Source organism: Chiloscyllium punctatum, chromosome 8 (assembly GCF_047496795.1).
Source record: "Chiloscyllium punctatum isolate Juve2018m chromosome 8, sChiPun1.3, whole genome shotgun sequence".
Lineage (NCBI taxonomy): Eukaryota > Metazoa > Chordata > Chondrichthyes > Orectolobiformes > Hemiscylliidae > Chiloscyllium > Chiloscyllium punctatum.
Genome location: NC_092746.1, coordinates 87167511 through 87186651, shown reverse-complemented (window position 1 = coordinate 87186651; position 19141 = coordinate 87167511). Strand labels below are relative to the sequence as shown.

Below are 19141 nucleotides of genomic sequence, written 5' to 3'. Positions count from 1 at the left end.
ATGTGTTCTGTTTGCCAAACAAGGCATGCTTTTTACTATAAATAGATTCCAGTACATGCAAATGCACTATGCTGTGAACCCAATAACAATTCTAAATTGGTTCTCAAATTTATTCTATGCATACATCTGATTATGCTGAAAATGACAATTTTTTAAATACATCTTAGGTTGTGGATTTTGCTGGATGGGCCAACATTTATTCCAAAATCAAATCCAATATTTCAATAAATTAGGAGTTTTGCAAATACACCCTGGTTGGGTACTACTGGTAACTTGCTTATTGCAAACCATCAACATGAAGTGCTGTTTGATATGAGCCACTAGTTTTCAGCATGAATTGGTCACCAGACCTAGCATCATACAGACAGATTTTCTCTATCACATTAGAAGATATTGAAAGCTATGATCAAGGATGTTATGCTATGACACTTAGAAATGTTCAAGTGCCATCAGGCAAAACAAACAAGGCTTTGTGAAAAGGGAAATCATTAACAAATCTATTCAACTTTGAGCAAGTTAAGAATTCTTTTTAGTCACTCATGGGACATGTACATCACTGCCTGGCCAGCATTTTATTGCCTGACCCCAGTTAAGGTGTTGGTGAGCTGCCACTTTCAAATACTGCAGTTCACATGCTGTAGGTTGACCTACAATGCCCTTAATGGGAGAAATCCAGGATTTTGACCCTGCAACAGTGAAGCAATGACAATATATTTCCAAGTCAGGATGGTGAGTGGCTTTGAAGGGAAATTGCAGGTGGTGGTGTTTCCAAGTATCAGATGCCCTTGTCCCTTCTAGATGGAAGGGATCATGTGTTTGGAAGGTGCTGTCTAAAGATCTTTGGAGTGGATGCATCTGCTTTATCCTGAATGTTGTCATTCATGAGTGTTGTTGGAGCTGTACTCATCTATACAAATAGGGAGTTCTCCATCGCACTGCTAACTTGTGGTAGACAGGCTTTGGGGAGTCAGGTGGTGTGTTACTCACTGCAGTATCCCTAACCTCTAACCTGCTCATGTAGCTAGTATTTAGATGATGAGTCCAGTTGAGCTTCCAGTCAATAGTAACACCAAGGATGTTTATAGCAGGGGTTTCGGTCATGGTAACATCATTGAATGTACTTGTGCTTAGATGATCTCTTATTGGAGATGGTCATGGCCTGGCATTTGTGTGCAGCAAATGTTGTTTGCCACTTGTCAGCCCAAGCCTGGATCTGTCTCGATCTTGATGCATTTGAACATGATCTGCTTCAGTGTCTGAGGCGTCTTGAATGGTGCTAAGTATTGTCATCATCAGCAAACATTCTCCCTTCTGACTTCATGATGGAGGGAATGTCATTGATGAAGCAGCTGAAGATGGTTGGTCTGAGGACACTACTCTGAGGAACCTTTGCGAAGATGTCCTGGAGCTGAGATGACTGACCTCCAACAACCACAACGACCTTCCTAAGTGTCAGGTATAACTCTAACCAGTGGAGAGTTTGCCCTGATACCCATTGATTCCAGCTTTTGCTCGGGCTCCTTGATGCCACACTCTGTCAAATGCAGCCTTGACATCAAGGGCTGTCACTCTCACCTCACCTCTGGAATTCAGCTTTTTTGTCCATGTTTGAAGCCAGGCTGTAATGAGGTCAGAAAGTGACTGGCCCTAGTGGAACTCAAAGTGGGCATCACTGAGCAGGTGCTGCTAGATAGCACTATCGCTAACACGTTCCATCATTTTACTGATGATTGACACTAGAGTGATGGTGTGGTAATTGGCCGGGTTGGATTTATCCTGCTGCTTTGTGTATAGAACATAACAGGGCAATTTCCCACATTGTTGGGCTGATGCCAGTGTTGTAACCAACCCTGACAGGTGGAACCCCAACTCCTGTTTAATTCAAAAGCTCTTACTGCAATGTTGCAAAATATATTGATTTTCTTTACAGCTACTCAAATGCTCATTTTTAAATTTTATATATGCACCTTTCCCTTCATACGCCATGAGCTCAAATCAATACACATTGCATCATGTCTTCCTTCAACTCACTTTCTCCCAACACTGTTTACACCTATCTCCCTGAGAATTTCTATCTTCCTACAAGCTCGGTGCTTTTAGACAAAGCTGTTTACACAGTATCCCAGATTCATCTCATGGTCTTTCATCACTCACGGTGCTCAGCATTGATCTTTTATAATGGTTTCTCAAGATAATAAAAACTTTCACTTCAATCTAAATGTGAACCATCTTTGCCGTTCTTTTACTTCCTCATTTTGGACAGTGTTGTTGATAAATCAATGTGAAACCATTCTTTTGGATAATAACTGAAATAAGGAAAATGGATGCTGAAATAGCTTCAATCAAGGGAGACTGTAAAGAAGCAGAATGAATGGTTGTAATATGATATCTGGTTGTGGACAGGTTGATCAGAAGGTTTTGTTCCTTTTTAAAGTATCTGACAATTCAGTGGCTGCAAATCCAAAAGACAAATAAACCTTCATCAGTATTCTGTTCTTTCCTTCTTAATGTAGCTACTTTGTGTGTGTTTGACCAGTCATTGCGCATGAACTCAAATTAATATGGTTTATGCTTTGTCCAATTATATTTGGAAAGGCTTAGTTAAAATGTTAAAAATAAGCACATTGCAAACATTGGCATGTTTACTTACATGAATCGGGTCCAGAATCTTAACTGCAGCCTTGCTGCCATTTTTTTTGTTTAACACTTTAAAGACTTTGCCATACGTTCCTTTTCCAATGGTTTCAATAATCTCCCATGTATCTGAGGGATCAGGGAAGCTGTCAAAGACGATTGTTTTCCCAGTTAATGGAAACATTCCTAACAATGAACCCCTGGCAAACAATGGAAAATAAGCAAGAAATACAATACATTAGGCACAGGATAACATTCACAGCTAACAAATAAAATCTTACTTTGATACAGCAACCTTGGATAGAATTTCTAAAGACAATTTGACTTTAAAGAGTATTCCATCCTCTTCCAGGCAATTGTGTGCAATATTTACGCAAGTATTTGTTACAGGCCAGACTTCACCCCAATATGGCTAAAGGCAATTTCATGAAAACAAAAGCTTCTAAGATATCAGTGCCCTTATCCATGTCAAGAATGCAATAGTGTAAATTGGCATTATTAATGACTGCAAGTTGTGGTATACAGACATGGGATGCCCATCACATTGTTCTATATCTTTTAACAGGCAGATCCAAAGAAAGACTTGAATTGACATAGTCATTCATGACGTTTCAAAGTATCTAAGAGCCAATGAAATATTTCTGAAGTACTTTAAGAGGAAGGAGAACAAACTATAATCAGGTTTATTGATTTGTGGAGTAATACACAGAAACAATAAAAAAGCAAAATACATTAATGATTCAATAATAGGTTCCCAGTGATAACAGTCATCATGTATCATTGTAAATCATAATGAACAAACTTAAGATCGCAAGGTATGTGCTTTGTGCGTGGAAAAGCATGTCTTGCAAACTTGATTGAGTTTTTTGAAGAAGTAACAAAGAGGATTGATGAGGGCAGAGCGGTAGATGTGATCTATATGGACTTCAGTAAGGCTTTTAACAAGGTTCCCCATGGGAGACTGATTAACAAGGTTAGATCTCAGAATGCAGGGAGAACTACCCATTTGGATACAGAACTGGCTCAAAGGTAGAAGGCAGAGGATTCCGGTGGAGGGTTGTTTTTCAGAATGGAAGCCTGTGACCAGTGGAGTGCCACAAGGATCGGTGCTGGGTCCTCTACGTTTTATCATTTACATAAATGATTTGGATGCGAGCATAAGAGGTACAGTTAGTAAATTTGCAGATGACACCAAAATTAGAAGTGTAGTGGACAGTGAAGATTACCTCAGATTACAAAGGATCTGGACCAGATGGGCCAAGGGGCTGAGAAGTGGCAGATGGAATTTAATTCCGATAAATGCGAGGTGCTGCATTTTGGGAAAGCAAATCTTAGCAGGATTTATACACTTAATGGTAAGGTCCTAGGGAGTGTTGCTGAACAAAGAGATCTTGGAGTGCAGCTTCGCAGTTCCTTGAAAGTGGAGTTGCAGGTAGATAGGATAGCGAAGAATGCGTTTGGTCTGCTTTCCTTTATTGATCAGAGTATTGAGTACAGGAGTTGGGAGGTCATGTTGCGGCTGTACAGGACATTGGTTAGGCCACTTTTGGAATATTGCATGCAATTCTGGTCTCCTTCCTATTGGAAAGATGTTGTGAAACTTGAAAAGGATCAGAAAAGATTGACAAGGATGTTGCGAGGTTTGGAGGATTTAAGCCATAGGGAGAGGCTGAACAGGCTGGTACTGTTTTCCCTGGAACGTCGGAGGCTAAGGGGTGACCTTTATCGAGGTTTACAAAATTATGAGGGGCATGGATAGAGTAAATAAACAAAGTCCTTTCCCTGGGGTGGGGGAATCCAGAACTAAAGGGCATAGGTTTAGGGTGAGAGGGGAAAGATATAAAAGAGATCTAAGGGGCAACTTTTTCATGCAGAGGGTGGTACGTGTATGGAATGAGCTGCCAGAGGAAGTGGTGGAGACTGGTACAATTGCAACATTTAACAGGCATTTGGATGGGTATATGAATAGGAAGGGTTTGGAGGGATATGGACCGGGTGCTGGCAGGTGGGACTAGATTGGGTTGGGATATCTGGTTGGCATGGACAGGTTGGACCGAAGGGTCTGTTTCCATGCTATATGTCTCTATGTCTCTATGACTTTAAATGGTTGAAGGAAAGAACTGTGGGGATATAGCGAAAGAGGCGGGATGCCTCTAAAGATTTGGCATAGATTAGAGGGAATGAATGATCATGTACTGTGTTCTTGCACAATGCACTCTCAGCAGCTGAGTTGCAAACCTCACCCAATAACAATAAACAACTAAAAGAACAAAGGACATCAGTTCAACAAAGATTAAGATTAACCTTCTTCGAACATTTTCCTTAAGTTTGTAATTTTCAGGACTTCTGTTTGAACCATCTTTTATGGACCTTAATAAAGACAGTTGTTTGACGGGCACACTGTAGAATAATTCCTCGTTCTTTGGATCCCTGCTCAGAATGAATAATACAAAACAAAGCCTATTGATTCATGGCTTGTGTGTTTCAAGGGGAAAAACCAATGGCTTAACAAAACTGTATCCATTCCATGAGTCTCTGTAAATCTTGTACTGCCTAGCAACCTTGGACATTATTCATACAGCCATGGCTTAAATCTGGCGTTCTAGCAGACAGCATCGTGGAAAATTGTGTGGGATGAAGATGCCCCACAATTACCATCTAAATAAAGAGTCTATCTGTTGGAGGTATTCTAGCAGTGGAACATTCAGCTGCCTATCTATTCTGCACCTTTGTGGATTATTTGTGTTGCACTCTATAGATTGTCATTTATCTCATTTTGATATATTCGAGCACTTCATCTGCTATAACCTTGGCAATTCTTTAACCTTTCTATTGGTTCCCTTAGTAATCACACTCTAGAATCTCTGCTTAACTGGCAGATCAGAATTGGTCAAGTGGAGCTTATTATTGATTTTCCAATATATCTCAAGCAATGGATAGAGATTTGCAGTGTAAATGCGGAATTGTTACTTTAGGTTAGGACTTAAACTGCGCTAAAATGGAAATGCATCTCCCCATCATAATTATTAAGAATGAAATTCTACCTGAGCTACTGATGGAACACCCACAGCTCAATGTGGCCTCTGAAACTGTCACATTTGTGCATCAGCAGGGATTTTTCATTGCTTGCTCTGCATCTAAGCATTTATAATTAATAAAACTAGATATGAGATACATAAGAACTTTTCTTAACCTGTCATTACAACATTTAGTTTTTCAAATACTTCTTTAAAAGTCTCTACCCTTAGCTAAATCCAGGAGAATAGTTGTAAGAAAACAAAATAAAACATCAAGAAAAGACGAATGGTGCATGAATTGTCGAGGTAATTCACTATTTCCATGCTGAATAACACTTTACAGAGCTCTCTTTATCTGATCAATTTGACATGTGAATCCAGACACACAACAGTGTGGTTGAATCTTAAATGGTCTTGCCAGCCACTTGGTCATTAAACCACAGCAAAGACTACTTCCCCCAAGTTTTTCAATTGGGCATTTCACATCATCGCAGCCCTCTCCAAGAGAGCAAAATCTCCTGGCTTCAGATTTTCTTTTCCAGATCATGAGTTTACATTTATCCTGCAGATTGCTCATATGAATCTAATCTATGGACCTAAATTATTTCTCGGATCTTTCTTAATAACAAATACATCTCACCCATAGTGCAGTCTTACTTCATGTAAAATCCAACTGCCCAATCTACTAACCTGCTTTTTATTTAGTGAATATGGTATAGTCCTCATCACTGTTAAATAAGCTTCTCATTGCTGCATTGTCTGGAAAATTTTAATGTTGCCGCCTCCGCCACGTCCCTCCCTGCCACCCCTGCCCATGTAGCTAAATATATATATATATATTATGTATATAAAAAACCTAACACAAACTCTGGAGATATTATGGTGTATGTCCATTCAGACCCATTGAAGACTAAATTCTGTTTCCTACCCTTGAGCTAACTTCATTTCCATAATGTCATATTTCCCAGAAGATCAATGCATTTATTAAAAATCCTGCTATTGGCATCCTATTAAATATCATTGAAAATCTACTTCCATATCCACTTCCACAAGATTTCCTTTATTAACTGATTTCATCATTTCTTTAAAGGTATAGACAAGATAGATCGAATGAGTCTAAAGGCAGTAGGAGTATGCTTAAGAGGGAAATCAGGAGGGCAAAAAGGGGACATGAGATCGTTTTGTCAAATAGAATTAAGGAGAATCTAAAGGGTTTTTACAAATACATTAAGAACAAAAGGGTATCTAGGGAGAGATTAGGTTCCCTCAAAGACCAGCAAGGCAGCCTTTGTGTGGAGCTGCAGGAGATGGGGGAGATACTAAACGAGTATTTTGCATTAGTGCTTACTGTGGAAAAGGACGTGGAAGAGAAAAATGTGGGGAAATAGATGGTGACATCTTCAGAAATGTCCATATTACAGAGGAGGAAGTGCTCGATGTTTTGAAACACAAAAAAGTAGATAAATCCCCAGGACCTGATCAGGTGTACCCGAGTACTCTGTGGGAAGCTAGAGAAGTGATTGCTGGGCCTTTTGCTGAGATATTTGTATCATCCATAGTCACAGGTGATGTGCCGGGAGATTGGAGGTTGACTAACGTGGTGCCACTGTTTAAGAAAGGGGGTAAGGACAAGCTAGAAAACTATAGACCAGTCAACCTGATGTCGGTGGTGGGCAAGTTGTTGGAAGGAATCCTGAGGGACAGGATGTACATGTATTTGGAAAGGCAAGGACTGATTAGGGATAGTCAACATGGCTTTGTGCATAGGAAATCATGTCTCACAAACTTGATTGAGTTTTTTGAAGAAGTAACAAAGACGATTGATAACAGCAGAGTGGTGAATGTGATCTACATTGACTTCAGTAAGGCATTCGACAAGGTTCCCCTGGGAGACTGGTTAGCAAGTTTAGATCTGAAGGAATACAGGGAGAACTAGCCATTTGGATACAGAACTGGCTCAGAGGTAGAAGGCGGAGGGTGGTGGTGGAGGGTTGTTTTTCAGACTGGAAGCCTGTGACCAGTGGAGTACCACAAGGATGGGTCCACTACTTTTCATCATTTAAATGAATGATTTGCATGTAAGCATGAGAGGTTTAGTTAGTCAGTTTGCAGATTACACCAAAATTCAGATCAGATGGGCCAATGGGCTGAGAAATGGCAGATGGAGTTTAATTTAGATAAATGCAAGGTGCTGCATTTTGGGAAAGGAAATCTTAATAGGACTTACACACTTAATGGTAAGGTCTTTGGGAGTGTTGCTGAACAAAGAGACCTTGGAGTGCAGGTTCATAACTCCTTGAAAGTGGAGTCGCAGGTGGATAGGATAGTGAAGGTAGCGTTTGGTATGCTTTCCTTTATTGGTCAGAGTATTGAGTACAGGAGTTGGGGGGTCATGTTGCAGCTGTACAGGACTTTGGTTTGGCCACTGTTGGTGCAATTCTAGTTTCCTTCCAATCGGAAGGACGTTGTGATACTTGAAAGGCTTCAGAAAAGATTTACAAGGATGTTGACAAGGTTGGAGGATTTGAGTTATAGGGACAGGTTGAATAAGTTGGGGCTGTTTTCCCTGGAGCGTTGGAGGCTGAGGGGTGATGTTATAGAGGTATAAAATCATGAAGGGTGTGGATAGGATAAATAGAAAAGGTCTCTTCCTTGAGTTGGGGGAGTCCAGAACTGGAGGGCATAGATTTAGGGTTAGAGGGGAAAGATATATAAGAGACCTAAGGGACAACCCTTTCATGCAGAGGGTGGTACGTGTATGGAATGAGCTGCCAGAGGAAGTGGTGGAGGCTAGAATGACTGCAACATTTAAAAGGCTAGACGGCTATATGAACAGGAAGGATTTAGAGGGATATGGGCCAGGTGCTGGCAGGTGGGACTAGATTGGGTTGGGATATCTGGTCGGTTGAACCGAAGGGTCTGTTTCCAAGCTGTACATCTGACTCTAATTATAGCCCACTTTTTCAGACATAAGTTGTCTTTTATAAATTTATATCACATATCCATAATATATTCATTAGTCCATCCCCAACATCTTACGATCTCATGACCCTTTTTATTCCCATTTGTCTCAACATCTGACATAATATCCTTTCAACTCTCAAAACAAATGCTCCCCTACCCACATCCCTCCATACTCAACCTTTGGAAAACTCACTACCCACATAACTCCCTCACACCCACTCCCCACTACATCATTTACAATTGTACATTCAAATACCCATCTAAACCATGATCAGAAGAAATGAGAGCAAGAGATGCTATACCATCCATGGAATCTGCTGTGACATTCAGCATAATCACAGCAGAATTCGAATCCACTTTGCCGAATATTCATTGATTCCCCGAGACAGTCAAAATCTGTCTTTTTATCTCAGGCGTTAAACATAAGTTGGTACATCCATGACAGTCTGGGGAGGACAATTTTAAAGGTTCACAAACCTTTAAGTGAAGAAATTTCCCATTGTTTCAATCCTAAATGTTAAGTCCATTATTTTGAAACAGTGCTGCCTTCTTCTGGATTCCCCTGATATTGAGTGGTTAATGTTGAATGTTTCAAAAAGGTCATCTTTCATTCTTCTTAACTGAAGAATAAAGACTCAAATAGGGCAACCCTTTTATCATCGGAGACACAGCAGAACTGGAGTTCTGAATAAGGATCACTGGACCCAAAACGTTAACCCTGCTTGCTCTCCACAGATGCTGCCAGACTTACTGAGTTTTCCAGCTGTTTCTGATTTTGCTTCTGATTTCAAGTATCTACAGTTAATTGATTTTTTTTTCTTCTCATCAGAGGATCGATTTAGTGAGCTCTGTCCAATGCAAGTGTATCCTTCCTTTAATATGGAGATAAACTTATACACAACATTACATGTTTGGTTCCATCAAACCCCGTACAATTATAGCAAGACTTCTTTATTCTTGTACTCCAAAGTTATTTGCAATAAAGGCTGACATGCATTTGCTTTCTTAAATGCCTCCTCATTGCATGTTAACTAGGTTCCTTGCCAGGCAATCTACTTGACGAGATGCCATGGGTAAAATTGAGATTGGAGCATGATGAAGCCTCCAAGAACCTATTTTGTGGTCACTTAAGGGCCTCAATAGACAAAGTGTGTGTAGGCACCACACCACCACTCCCCCATGAACTTGGAGACAGGTTGGAGGAAGGCAGAAAGACAGTAGGCAGTCTACATGCTGCATTTTATGAGCTCCCACCATCAAGGAAGCCTAAAACCCTGCCACTGCATTGGTGTTAGTGAAATTCTATTGTACATTAACTGGTTGCTGTGTTTCTTATATCAATAAATTTTCAAATCTTCTGGCTTGAAGACCTCTTTTCACAAAACCCTTCCTGCTCCATCCAGATCAACCCACTATAAAATTTTCATAATACCGAAGTACGACATATCAAAGAGTACTTTAATAATGCTTTTAGGAAAACATGTAATTACTTTGAGAGGCAATTTGAGAACACTTGCTTTGGTGTAGGCCTTGAGGTGAATAAAACAAAGAAGAGGTAAAGGATACGTATAACTCTAACACTCTGATCTGTGTACAAAATTAATAGTAACTAAATGTGGGACAAGATTCTGTTAATGGCATAGGTACTTAATCAAATCCCAAATCACACTTAATAGAAAATGCTATATATGTTTCCTAATCAACCTGCTCAGACATGTTATTACACACTTCTGGAGCAATTGGGACTTTAACCCAGATCTCCTAGCTCAAAAGTAGGGACATTACCATTGTGCCACAACAAATCCAATATGAAAACATATTGGTCAAGCCATTACTAAGAGTGCTGACACCTTATTAAATGCTTAAGAACATCAAATAAGCTCAATACTTTACATAAAACTTTTCCAAATAGGAGTTTTCCTCCCTCCAATTCCGTTATAGAATATTCACTGGAATTGTCACCTCAGAAATATTCTACAGATCCACGTATCAAAAGGACAGCTTTTCCATGATTACAAGAATCAAACCAACTAATGATTAATGTAAATAGATAATGCTAGAAATATTCACCAGCGGAATCCAATAAGACTCTTCTTTAAAAAGAGTTCTCAAACTTGTATTCGAAGTAATTACCTGTTTCTAAGAAATGTCAAATCAGAATTGAAACATTAAGTCTGTTTCTCTCTCCACAGATGCGGTCAGATCTTCTGAATTCCTCCAGTAGTTTGTTAGTATTTATGATGAAACATGTCCGTGCATGAGTCCAAATTGAATACACCTAGTGACACAGCAACAACTGACTACCTGGCTCTCCTCCTCTCCCTTTTCACAAATAAATACACAACTTGTGCAGAAAACCAGGGCATTCAGGTGTTCGTCACCTTGAAGAAGGCCAAGTAATTGTAAACCTTAGGGTAGACATCTTGACAAATACTTGAACAGCCAGTACTAACTATATTGCAACTCAGCCATGTGGCAATTGAACCCACACAGTTGACATCAGTCTACATTAGAAACCAGTCATCCAGCCAACTGATTAGTTCATTAGAACAATTGTGAATTTATTTTTTATTTACTAACTACAGTTTATTTCCACAAAGCTGGCAGTTTGCCTTTTAGTTCTTTCATTCCTTCTCCATTTTTTCTTTCTTCAATTGCTTGGATCCTGTGGTAAGCTGCTACGAAGTTCTACGGATCCCAGTTTGAAAAGCATTGCTCTCTATTACAACAGTGACATACGTCAAAAAGTACTTAATTAGCTGGGTGCACTGCAACATATAATAGTGGGAAAGCCATTCAATTTTTATGCATGGAAACACATTATACTTGGAATGCAATTCAATGTTTATACAGTACACACTCAATTTAATTTAGGACCACAAACATTAATAATGCAAAATGGTATCATATCAGTGTATCACCCTGTTACATTGGTGTAATTATTCCCTCCACCCATATGAGCAGCATTAATTAGCTGCTTGCCCATAGATGACAACATCAATAGTTTCTCAAATAGTCATGATGTAATGGCAGCATTAGAAATTAGAAAAGTTCTGGGTTAGAGTGAATTTAAACCAAATACATTTCACATTTCTGGGACGCTCACAAGAAATGGAAACACCTTCAGCAAAGAAAAATAGCAGCACAAATCCAACTGCCACAGACAGTTAAATAATTTAAGAGGAATTTCATAATAAGCAAGGGGGAGGATTTGCTGACTGAAGCCTTTTTTATTTTAAGAGGTCTTGGGCTTGGTGCATCCATGAAAGTGATGGAATGGGTGGGATATTGGTCAGGACTGAAAAGATCCAACCAGAGTAGGAGGTGGATTGAGAGAAATATAGACATGAATCTTGTTATAATTTGGCTTGTCAATCTTGTCAGTTTTGTCGAGTTTCATTGACGGATGCCATTTGAGGCCTATCAAGTTTCCTCATGACTTCTTAGGAAACTCCATTTGTCCATTTTCCTTTCCACCTATCCGCTCCACTCTCCCTTCCAACCTATCACCTTTACCCCCACCTCCATCCACCTACTGCACTCTCAGCTACCTTCCCCAAATTCCATCCCAAATGTGTCTCTTATGTATTATTTCCACCTAATTCAAAACGGGGAAAGCAGTAAAATTTGTGAATGACACATACTGGTCATACACACACTATACAACATGTTTTGCATATTTTAGAACGGTGCTCCAGTACAAGCAGTAGGTTCATTTGCATGTTCTAATATATTTCGGCGTCCTATCTCACACATTGCAGAATGATTTGCCAACACCACGATATACCAGAGTCTCCAGTATTCCTTGCAGCAGCACCACTTTTGAAAGGCTGTGGTGCACGAGGTGAAGTATGCCCAGACGTGGTAGATAAGGGAAAAGTCACACACTGCTTGGAGGGTGGGGATTGGAAGCCCTGGTGGATGATGGTGCAATGTGACCTGTGCTCATCGAATATGCCCTTAGCTGCTTCTACATGGGAAGTAATGTGAAGAGTCCTTGCAGCCATTGGCAAGCTGGAACCAGCATTTATTCCACATTGAGAAATATTGATGTTAGAATTGATCACAGCAGATGTTAAGATGGAAAGTTACTGACTAATAAGGCAGGTTTAAAGGTAATGTTCGCTTTAATTTCCTTACCAACTGTACAGCTCTCTGTGGCCTATATGCAGCAGTGACTTCTGGATGTTAATGCCACAGTTGGCTTGCTGACACCAACTCTGCACTGCCTAGCAAGTTTCTCATCATGATGTTCATAACTTTCATGAAAGATTGCATTTGTTGTTCCTGACATTGAGGTAGGCCTCTCTGAACTTTTCATTGAATACTTCCACAATTGCCACCTAGGCTATGTCACTAAGGCTCCTGTAAGGCCTCAGTTACATTATTATAAGCCCGTGAGTCAAGTGTCCTGTTTCTGTGCTGTAAATCTAATATTATTTTCTGCAAACACATGCTTTAGTGGCATCATATTACTATAGGACAATACAAAGCTAGTCAGTAGTAAGTAGCTACTAAAACATGTGTTAAATAATACATTTGAAATATAACAAAATATAAAAGGGTTTCTAATTTCACTTTTAACTGAAGTTTTACTTATTACAGCTGATTTTAGTAAAAGAAAGCGCTTTCCTAAAAGACATCAATAAGAAGTTTGTGGTTCATACTGTCCACAAAAACAATTTACCTCAATACCAATGTAAATCTGTAAATTGTTATACACTTAGACTTGCAAACTCTTACTCCAGAGCAGTAAATTATAATGATTTTTACAGGGTTTTAGAAAATAAAACATTGTAATCACTTACATATTTTAGATGCTAAATTTGTTTCCTAAGCCATTGCGAAAAACCCCAGGATATTGTCCAGCAATATCTGGTTCATTGGCTAATGTCTGTACAGGATTTGATGAGCTTTTTGAGGGAGGAGCTATTAACTAATCTCTTAAAGTCTCAAGCAAGCTGAAAGCGGCGCTGTGATCTGAACACCATGGAGCTGCATTGAGGATTAGTTGGTATTAATGAGTACTTCAAACAGATCTTTTCCTAATACAGTTTTGATCTTCAAAGACCAAGCCATTTAGTTCAGCTATAAACGATGTGTGAAATTCATTGCACAACATCAGGCTTAGATATACACTTGATATAAAGCCATAAATTATAATACTAATGGTAACCCCCATGAAATTAAATGGGTTAGGAGTCCAATAATTCAAAAACTGAGGTCAAATTGTCTGGTGCATAGAAAATATTTTTTAAATTCACTCACTGTGACATAACAAAGGAATAGACTGGACTTTATTGCCACAATAGGAATTTTCGATTCAAAACATTAATTAGCAAGCACATTGGCATTGTCAACAGGCCATAGCACTATAAGACACAGAAGCAGTAGTAGGCCATTCAGCCCATTGAGTCTTCTCCACCATTCAATGAGATTGAACCTGATCTGATCATCTGCAATTCCACTATTCTGCCTTTTCCCCATAAAATCTGTCGAATGCCATTTTCGAAACAGTCAAAGGCAACTGCCAAGAGTATCTGTCAGAGGTATAATGAGGACCCAGCAGAAACAACCAAAGAAAACTGCCAAGCTGCTAAAGAATTTAAAAGTCCAGCCTTTTAAATCGTTGGAAAAAATAAGTCTGTAGTGAATGCTATCCCAATGTCTGCTGAGTTATCATTATTACTGGGTTAGTGTTGCGTGATGAATTCTATAGCCACCCATTATCAATGTATTATTACAGTCGAACACTTCATTTTGATTGACAGCTACAAGTGATTTTAGACACGTTACAGTGGAATTATCAATTCCAATGTTATTCTACGTTTGTTATTCGAAGGGATTATGCATTTCAACGAAATACTTTTTTGTTTTAAGGCATTATACCATTAAACAAATGTAAATATAACTTTTATTTTAAAAATATAGTGAGGTTTGTAATAAACACTTAAGAAGGAATTCCCTCTCTAACAGTTGTCCATGTCTACCTTCAGGATCTGGATTGCAGCAATGCCCTTATCCCAAGTGTGAACTGAAACAAAGATCTGAGAGGAGCTAAGTGACAGGGTAAGATTTGTGGTAAAACTACACAAGAAGTCTACTGAGGCCAGCCACATCACTGGGAGCAACTCACCTTTTTATGTATCTCCTGAGTAGTGTATTGAGTTTCTTGATGGCCAGCAGTCAATAATGGGAGAATTATAGCTTGCGAAACAGTTTAATAATGCCACAGCTCACCTTATTAACCATTCAGCTTCTTATATCTTAATAAATGTGCCGAACAAGCTAGATGCCGAGAATTCTCAACACGGAAGTCAAAGCAGATAGGTGATTACTTCAGCTTGTCACTTGCTTCAAAAGGACCTTCATGTTGCATACCGTGGATACAACACCTCAGAGCACACTCCAGGGGCACCACATGTCGTTGGACATTGGCATCTGATGTGCCACCTTCCAAGGGCTGCATTAGCAACTATCATTCTAATGCTGCAGTAAAGACACTGCACTCAGGGGTCATGTGCCCAGGTCGTGGACTGGATCAGGCTGCATGTCCAGCCTGTTCACTTGTTATCATAGCACACACTACAGATGGACTACAATCTGTCAATCTCAGCTTTGAATAATAGTTAGTGACCCAGCCTCGATAGTGCTCAGTGGTAAACAATTCTATAGAATCACTACCTTCCGAGGGAAGAAATTTCTCCCTCTGTCTTAATTGGGTGTCCATTATTCTGAGATTATGCCCTCTGGTCCTAGACTCTCCTGGAAGGGGAACCATCCTGAAGATCTACCCTGTCAAGCTCCCCAAGGATCTTGCATGTTTCAAGAATACTGCCTCTCATTCTTCTCTGGGTCAACCATTCAACCTCTCCACAGCCTCCATACCAGGTATCAGCCTAGTAAACCTTCTCTGGATTGCTTCCAATGCTCGTATATTTTTCCTTAGATAAGGAGAGTAAAATTGTTCACAGTATTCCATCTACAGCCTAACATTTAACCTTGTGATTTAAGTCCGAGGATCCTCAAATCCCTCTGTTCTGCAGCTTTCTGCAATCTTCCTCATTTCTTCTTCTTGCCAAAGTGTATAACCTCACAGTTTCCCACATTACATTCTACTTGCTAAGTTTTTTTGTCCATTCACTTAACCTGTCTATATCACTCTGCAAATTCTTGTCATTCTCACCACTTACCTTTCCATCTGTTTGTGCCATCTACCAATGTGGTGATAGTAAATTCAGTTTCCTCATCCAAATAATAATTACTTACTTTTAAAATTCTGACTCCAGCACAGATCTCTATAATGTTCCACTACTCCTCAAAATGCCTCTATACTTTGTCTTCTGTGAGTTAGACAACTTTCTATCCATGCTAATATACTACTTCCAGTATCATTAGATCTGACTTTATCAATCAGCTTAACATGATTGATAAGAATGCAAGATCTTATCAAACGTCTTCTGGAAATCCAAATCATATTATTTCTATTAGATTCCCATTGATTTATTCTGCTTGTTACTTCGAGAATTTTAATGAAATTCTCAGATATGATTTCCCCTTCATGAAGTCAATGCAAAAACTGAGTATTTTTCTAAATGCACTGCTATTACGTCATTTATAACAGCATCTGTTGTTGGGAAAATGTTAACAATTACTTGCTGGGGAGATTCAAGATGGTGGCAACCCAGCAAGTCTGAGTCTGTAGTGCTCTGCTTAAGACTCGGGCAAAGTGGGCACCCGCCTTCACCTCATCCTTTAAATCATTTAAGATAGCTTTTGCCCAGTATAGTTAGTCATTTTACATTAAACTTGGACAGTTTGGTGTTGTTTTTAAAATGACTAAGGGCAAAAATTCCCGCAGCTTGCAACAGGCAGGGACCCTTCCCCCACACCCTTCCCACAGCAACAGAGATGTCCACGGCCCCCTCAGGGGACTTACCTGCAGAGGCAGGCCTGATCTCTGGGATTAACAAGCTTCAGGAGAGGATCAACGCCTTCATCGAAGAATCCAGGACCAGGTGGGAGTCGTTCTCGGTCATGCTGCAGAAGCATGACTGAGAAATCGAAAAACTTGAACAGAGCATCGGAGGAGCGGAGCAACAGGCTGTGGCCTCGAAGACCGCTGCCGAGTCATCCATGGGTCGGATCCGGGCTCTCGTGCAGCGAATCTGGACGTTGGAGGAGCACATTGACAACCTCACCAACTGGGGCCATTGAAAAAATATTCGGTTTCTGGGCCTTCCCGAACAGGAAGACAAAGACTTTCTCGAGTGATGGCTCCACAAATATTAAAGCTGGAGTTGGGACCAGGCCAGGTGTGGGTGGAATGGGCCCACCAGGTTGCTGTACGCAGGCTCGGGTCAGACCAGTGCCCCTGCCCTGTTCCATTCCTATTCCAATGTTGTAGAGAAAAACAAATACTCCTGGAAGCCTCAAGAGTCCTGGGAAAGGATCCCCAGGCCATGATGCACAGGGGTTCCAGGATAATGTTATTTCAGAACTCCTCTCCAGCTGTGGTCTGCAAGAGGAGGGTATTCGATGAGGCAAAGAAGCATCTAAGAGACCTAAATATTCAATACTCCATGCGTTACCCAGCAATGCTGCACTTCAGCCACAAAGGATCCGTATACAACTTTGGATCACTGGAAAAAGCTAAAGAATTCTTGGACTCTCTTAAATAGACTGCGGGACTTAAATTATATGGATAACAATTTTATTTTGCCTCCCCTTGTTTACTCTCTTTTCCATTATCTTTCCCTGGGGGTGGTGGTGCTGGGGTGGGATTGGGGGGGGTTGGTGTGGGGACTTATTCTTTACTCTCACTTTGGTTTCTTTTTTTTACAAGTCATGCAGCTTAGTCTATTTGTGTGGGAAGGGGGTTTGTTTTGTTCAACCTCTCTTTAGAGCGGGATTTCCTCTTTTGTCATTTTACTTAGTTACCTAATACTTGCTGGGATTGTAACTTTGTAGTTTTATATATTTATATTTTGCATTATGCTAGCTAAACGCACCTACGTGTTGGTGTGGGGTGGGGGGGTGGGGGGTGGGGTGGTGGGGTGGGTCACTCACTTTTACCTCGGCTTTTGAATACTTGAATTTGTCTACTCCATTCTATAATGCCTGGGCCGAGGGCAGGACCCTAGTTAGGAGAGGTTATGGTGGGGTTACTGACAGGTAGTCATGCCCCCGGAAGCATATGTGCTTTGCGTTTTTTTTAAACTTAGGAATAGCTTTTAATTGTGTTGGTGCAATTGTTTTAAAGAATTTTTGCATTTGTGAATTTTCTATGGTTTTTATTCAAGGTATTTTGGGTGGGATTCCTCCTCCTAGGGGGTCTTGGGCTTGCCTTGATGATCATGGCTAGCCATTTGCTTAGATGATGCACCTGGAATGTCAAAGGGAGTAATTCACCAGTCAAAAGGAAAAATATATGATCATGTCTCAAAAAAAAGGGTTGACGTAGCTCTCTTACAGGAGACACATATGCTTGACAAAGAGCTGTAGACTAGATTACTTACAGTGTGGAAACAGGCCCTTCGGCCCAACAAGTCCACACTGCCCTGCCGAAGCGTAACCCACCCATAACCCTACATCTACATCTACCCCTTACCTAACACTACAGGTAATTTAGCATAGCCAATTCACCTGACCTGCACATCTTTGGACTGTGGGAGGAAACCGGAGCACCCGGAGGAAACCCAAGCAGACATGGGGAGAACGTGCAAACTCTACACAGTCAGTCGCCTGAGGCGGGAATTGAACCCGGGTCTCTGGCGCTGTGAGGCAGCAGTGCTAACCACTGTGCCACCATGCCGCCCACTAAAGTCCACACCGACTCTCCGAAGACCCAGACCCATTTCCCTCTGACTAATGCACTGTTGGCAATTTAGCATGGCCAATTCACCTGACCTGCACATCTTTGGACTGTGGGAGGAAACTGGAGCACCTGGAGGGAAACCCACACAGACACGGGGCTGCCACCGTGCTGTAACAGAATGGATTTGATCAGGCTTTTTCTCATCTTTCAGTTCAAAAAGTAGGGGAGTAGTCATTCTCATTCGGAAGAATCTTCCTTTTCAAAGGATAAGCCAGATATAAGGTGAGCCTGGACGGTCCATACTAATCAAAGCCCTAATATATGGAGAGGAATATGGAATTTTGAAACTTCATTGCCCCCCGGCACACACTTTTTAATTTGTAACGGAAGTGTTCTCACAGTTGATAGCTTTTGGGGTCCTCCATACAATTATAGGAGGAGATTTTAACTGTATTTTGGACCCAGAGACAGATAGGTTGCCTAAGAGCATTATGGGCATATCTCTTAGATCTAGACAACTGGCAGATCTGAATAAGGAGCTACGGTTAGTAGATGTGTGGAGGTGCCTTCACCCCCAGGGTAGAGATTTTACTTTCTACTCTAACCCATATACGTGCCATACCAGAATTGATATGTTCTTTGCTCCCCCAACCCTTTTGAATTCCATATTGTCTTGCAAAATAGGTAATATAGCTATTTCTGATCATGC

At 40.5% G+C, this 19141-nt stretch overlaps 1 protein-coding gene across 4 annotated transcripts in view; it reads right to left on the bottom strand.

The window, feature by feature from the left end:
* Nucleotides 1-13512, bottom strand: part of myo3a (myosin IIIA) — a 444520-nt gene extending 431008 nt beyond the window's left edge. For all 4 annotated transcript variants that reach the window (XM_072575981.1, XM_072575982.1, XM_072575984.1 and 1 more), the window contains exons 1-2: nucleotides 13424-13512; nucleotides 2651-2834 (exon numbers count right to left, since the gene is read on the bottom strand). In XM_072575981.1, coding sequence (XP_072432082.1) covers nucleotides 2651-2834; nucleotides 13424-13425 — 186 coding nt within the window. In that variant the 5' untranslated portion in view covers nucleotides 13426-13512. The remainder of the gene's footprint in view (nucleotides 1-2650; nucleotides 2835-13423) is intronic.
* Between the last annotated feature and the right edge of the window lie 5629 nt (nucleotides 13513-19141).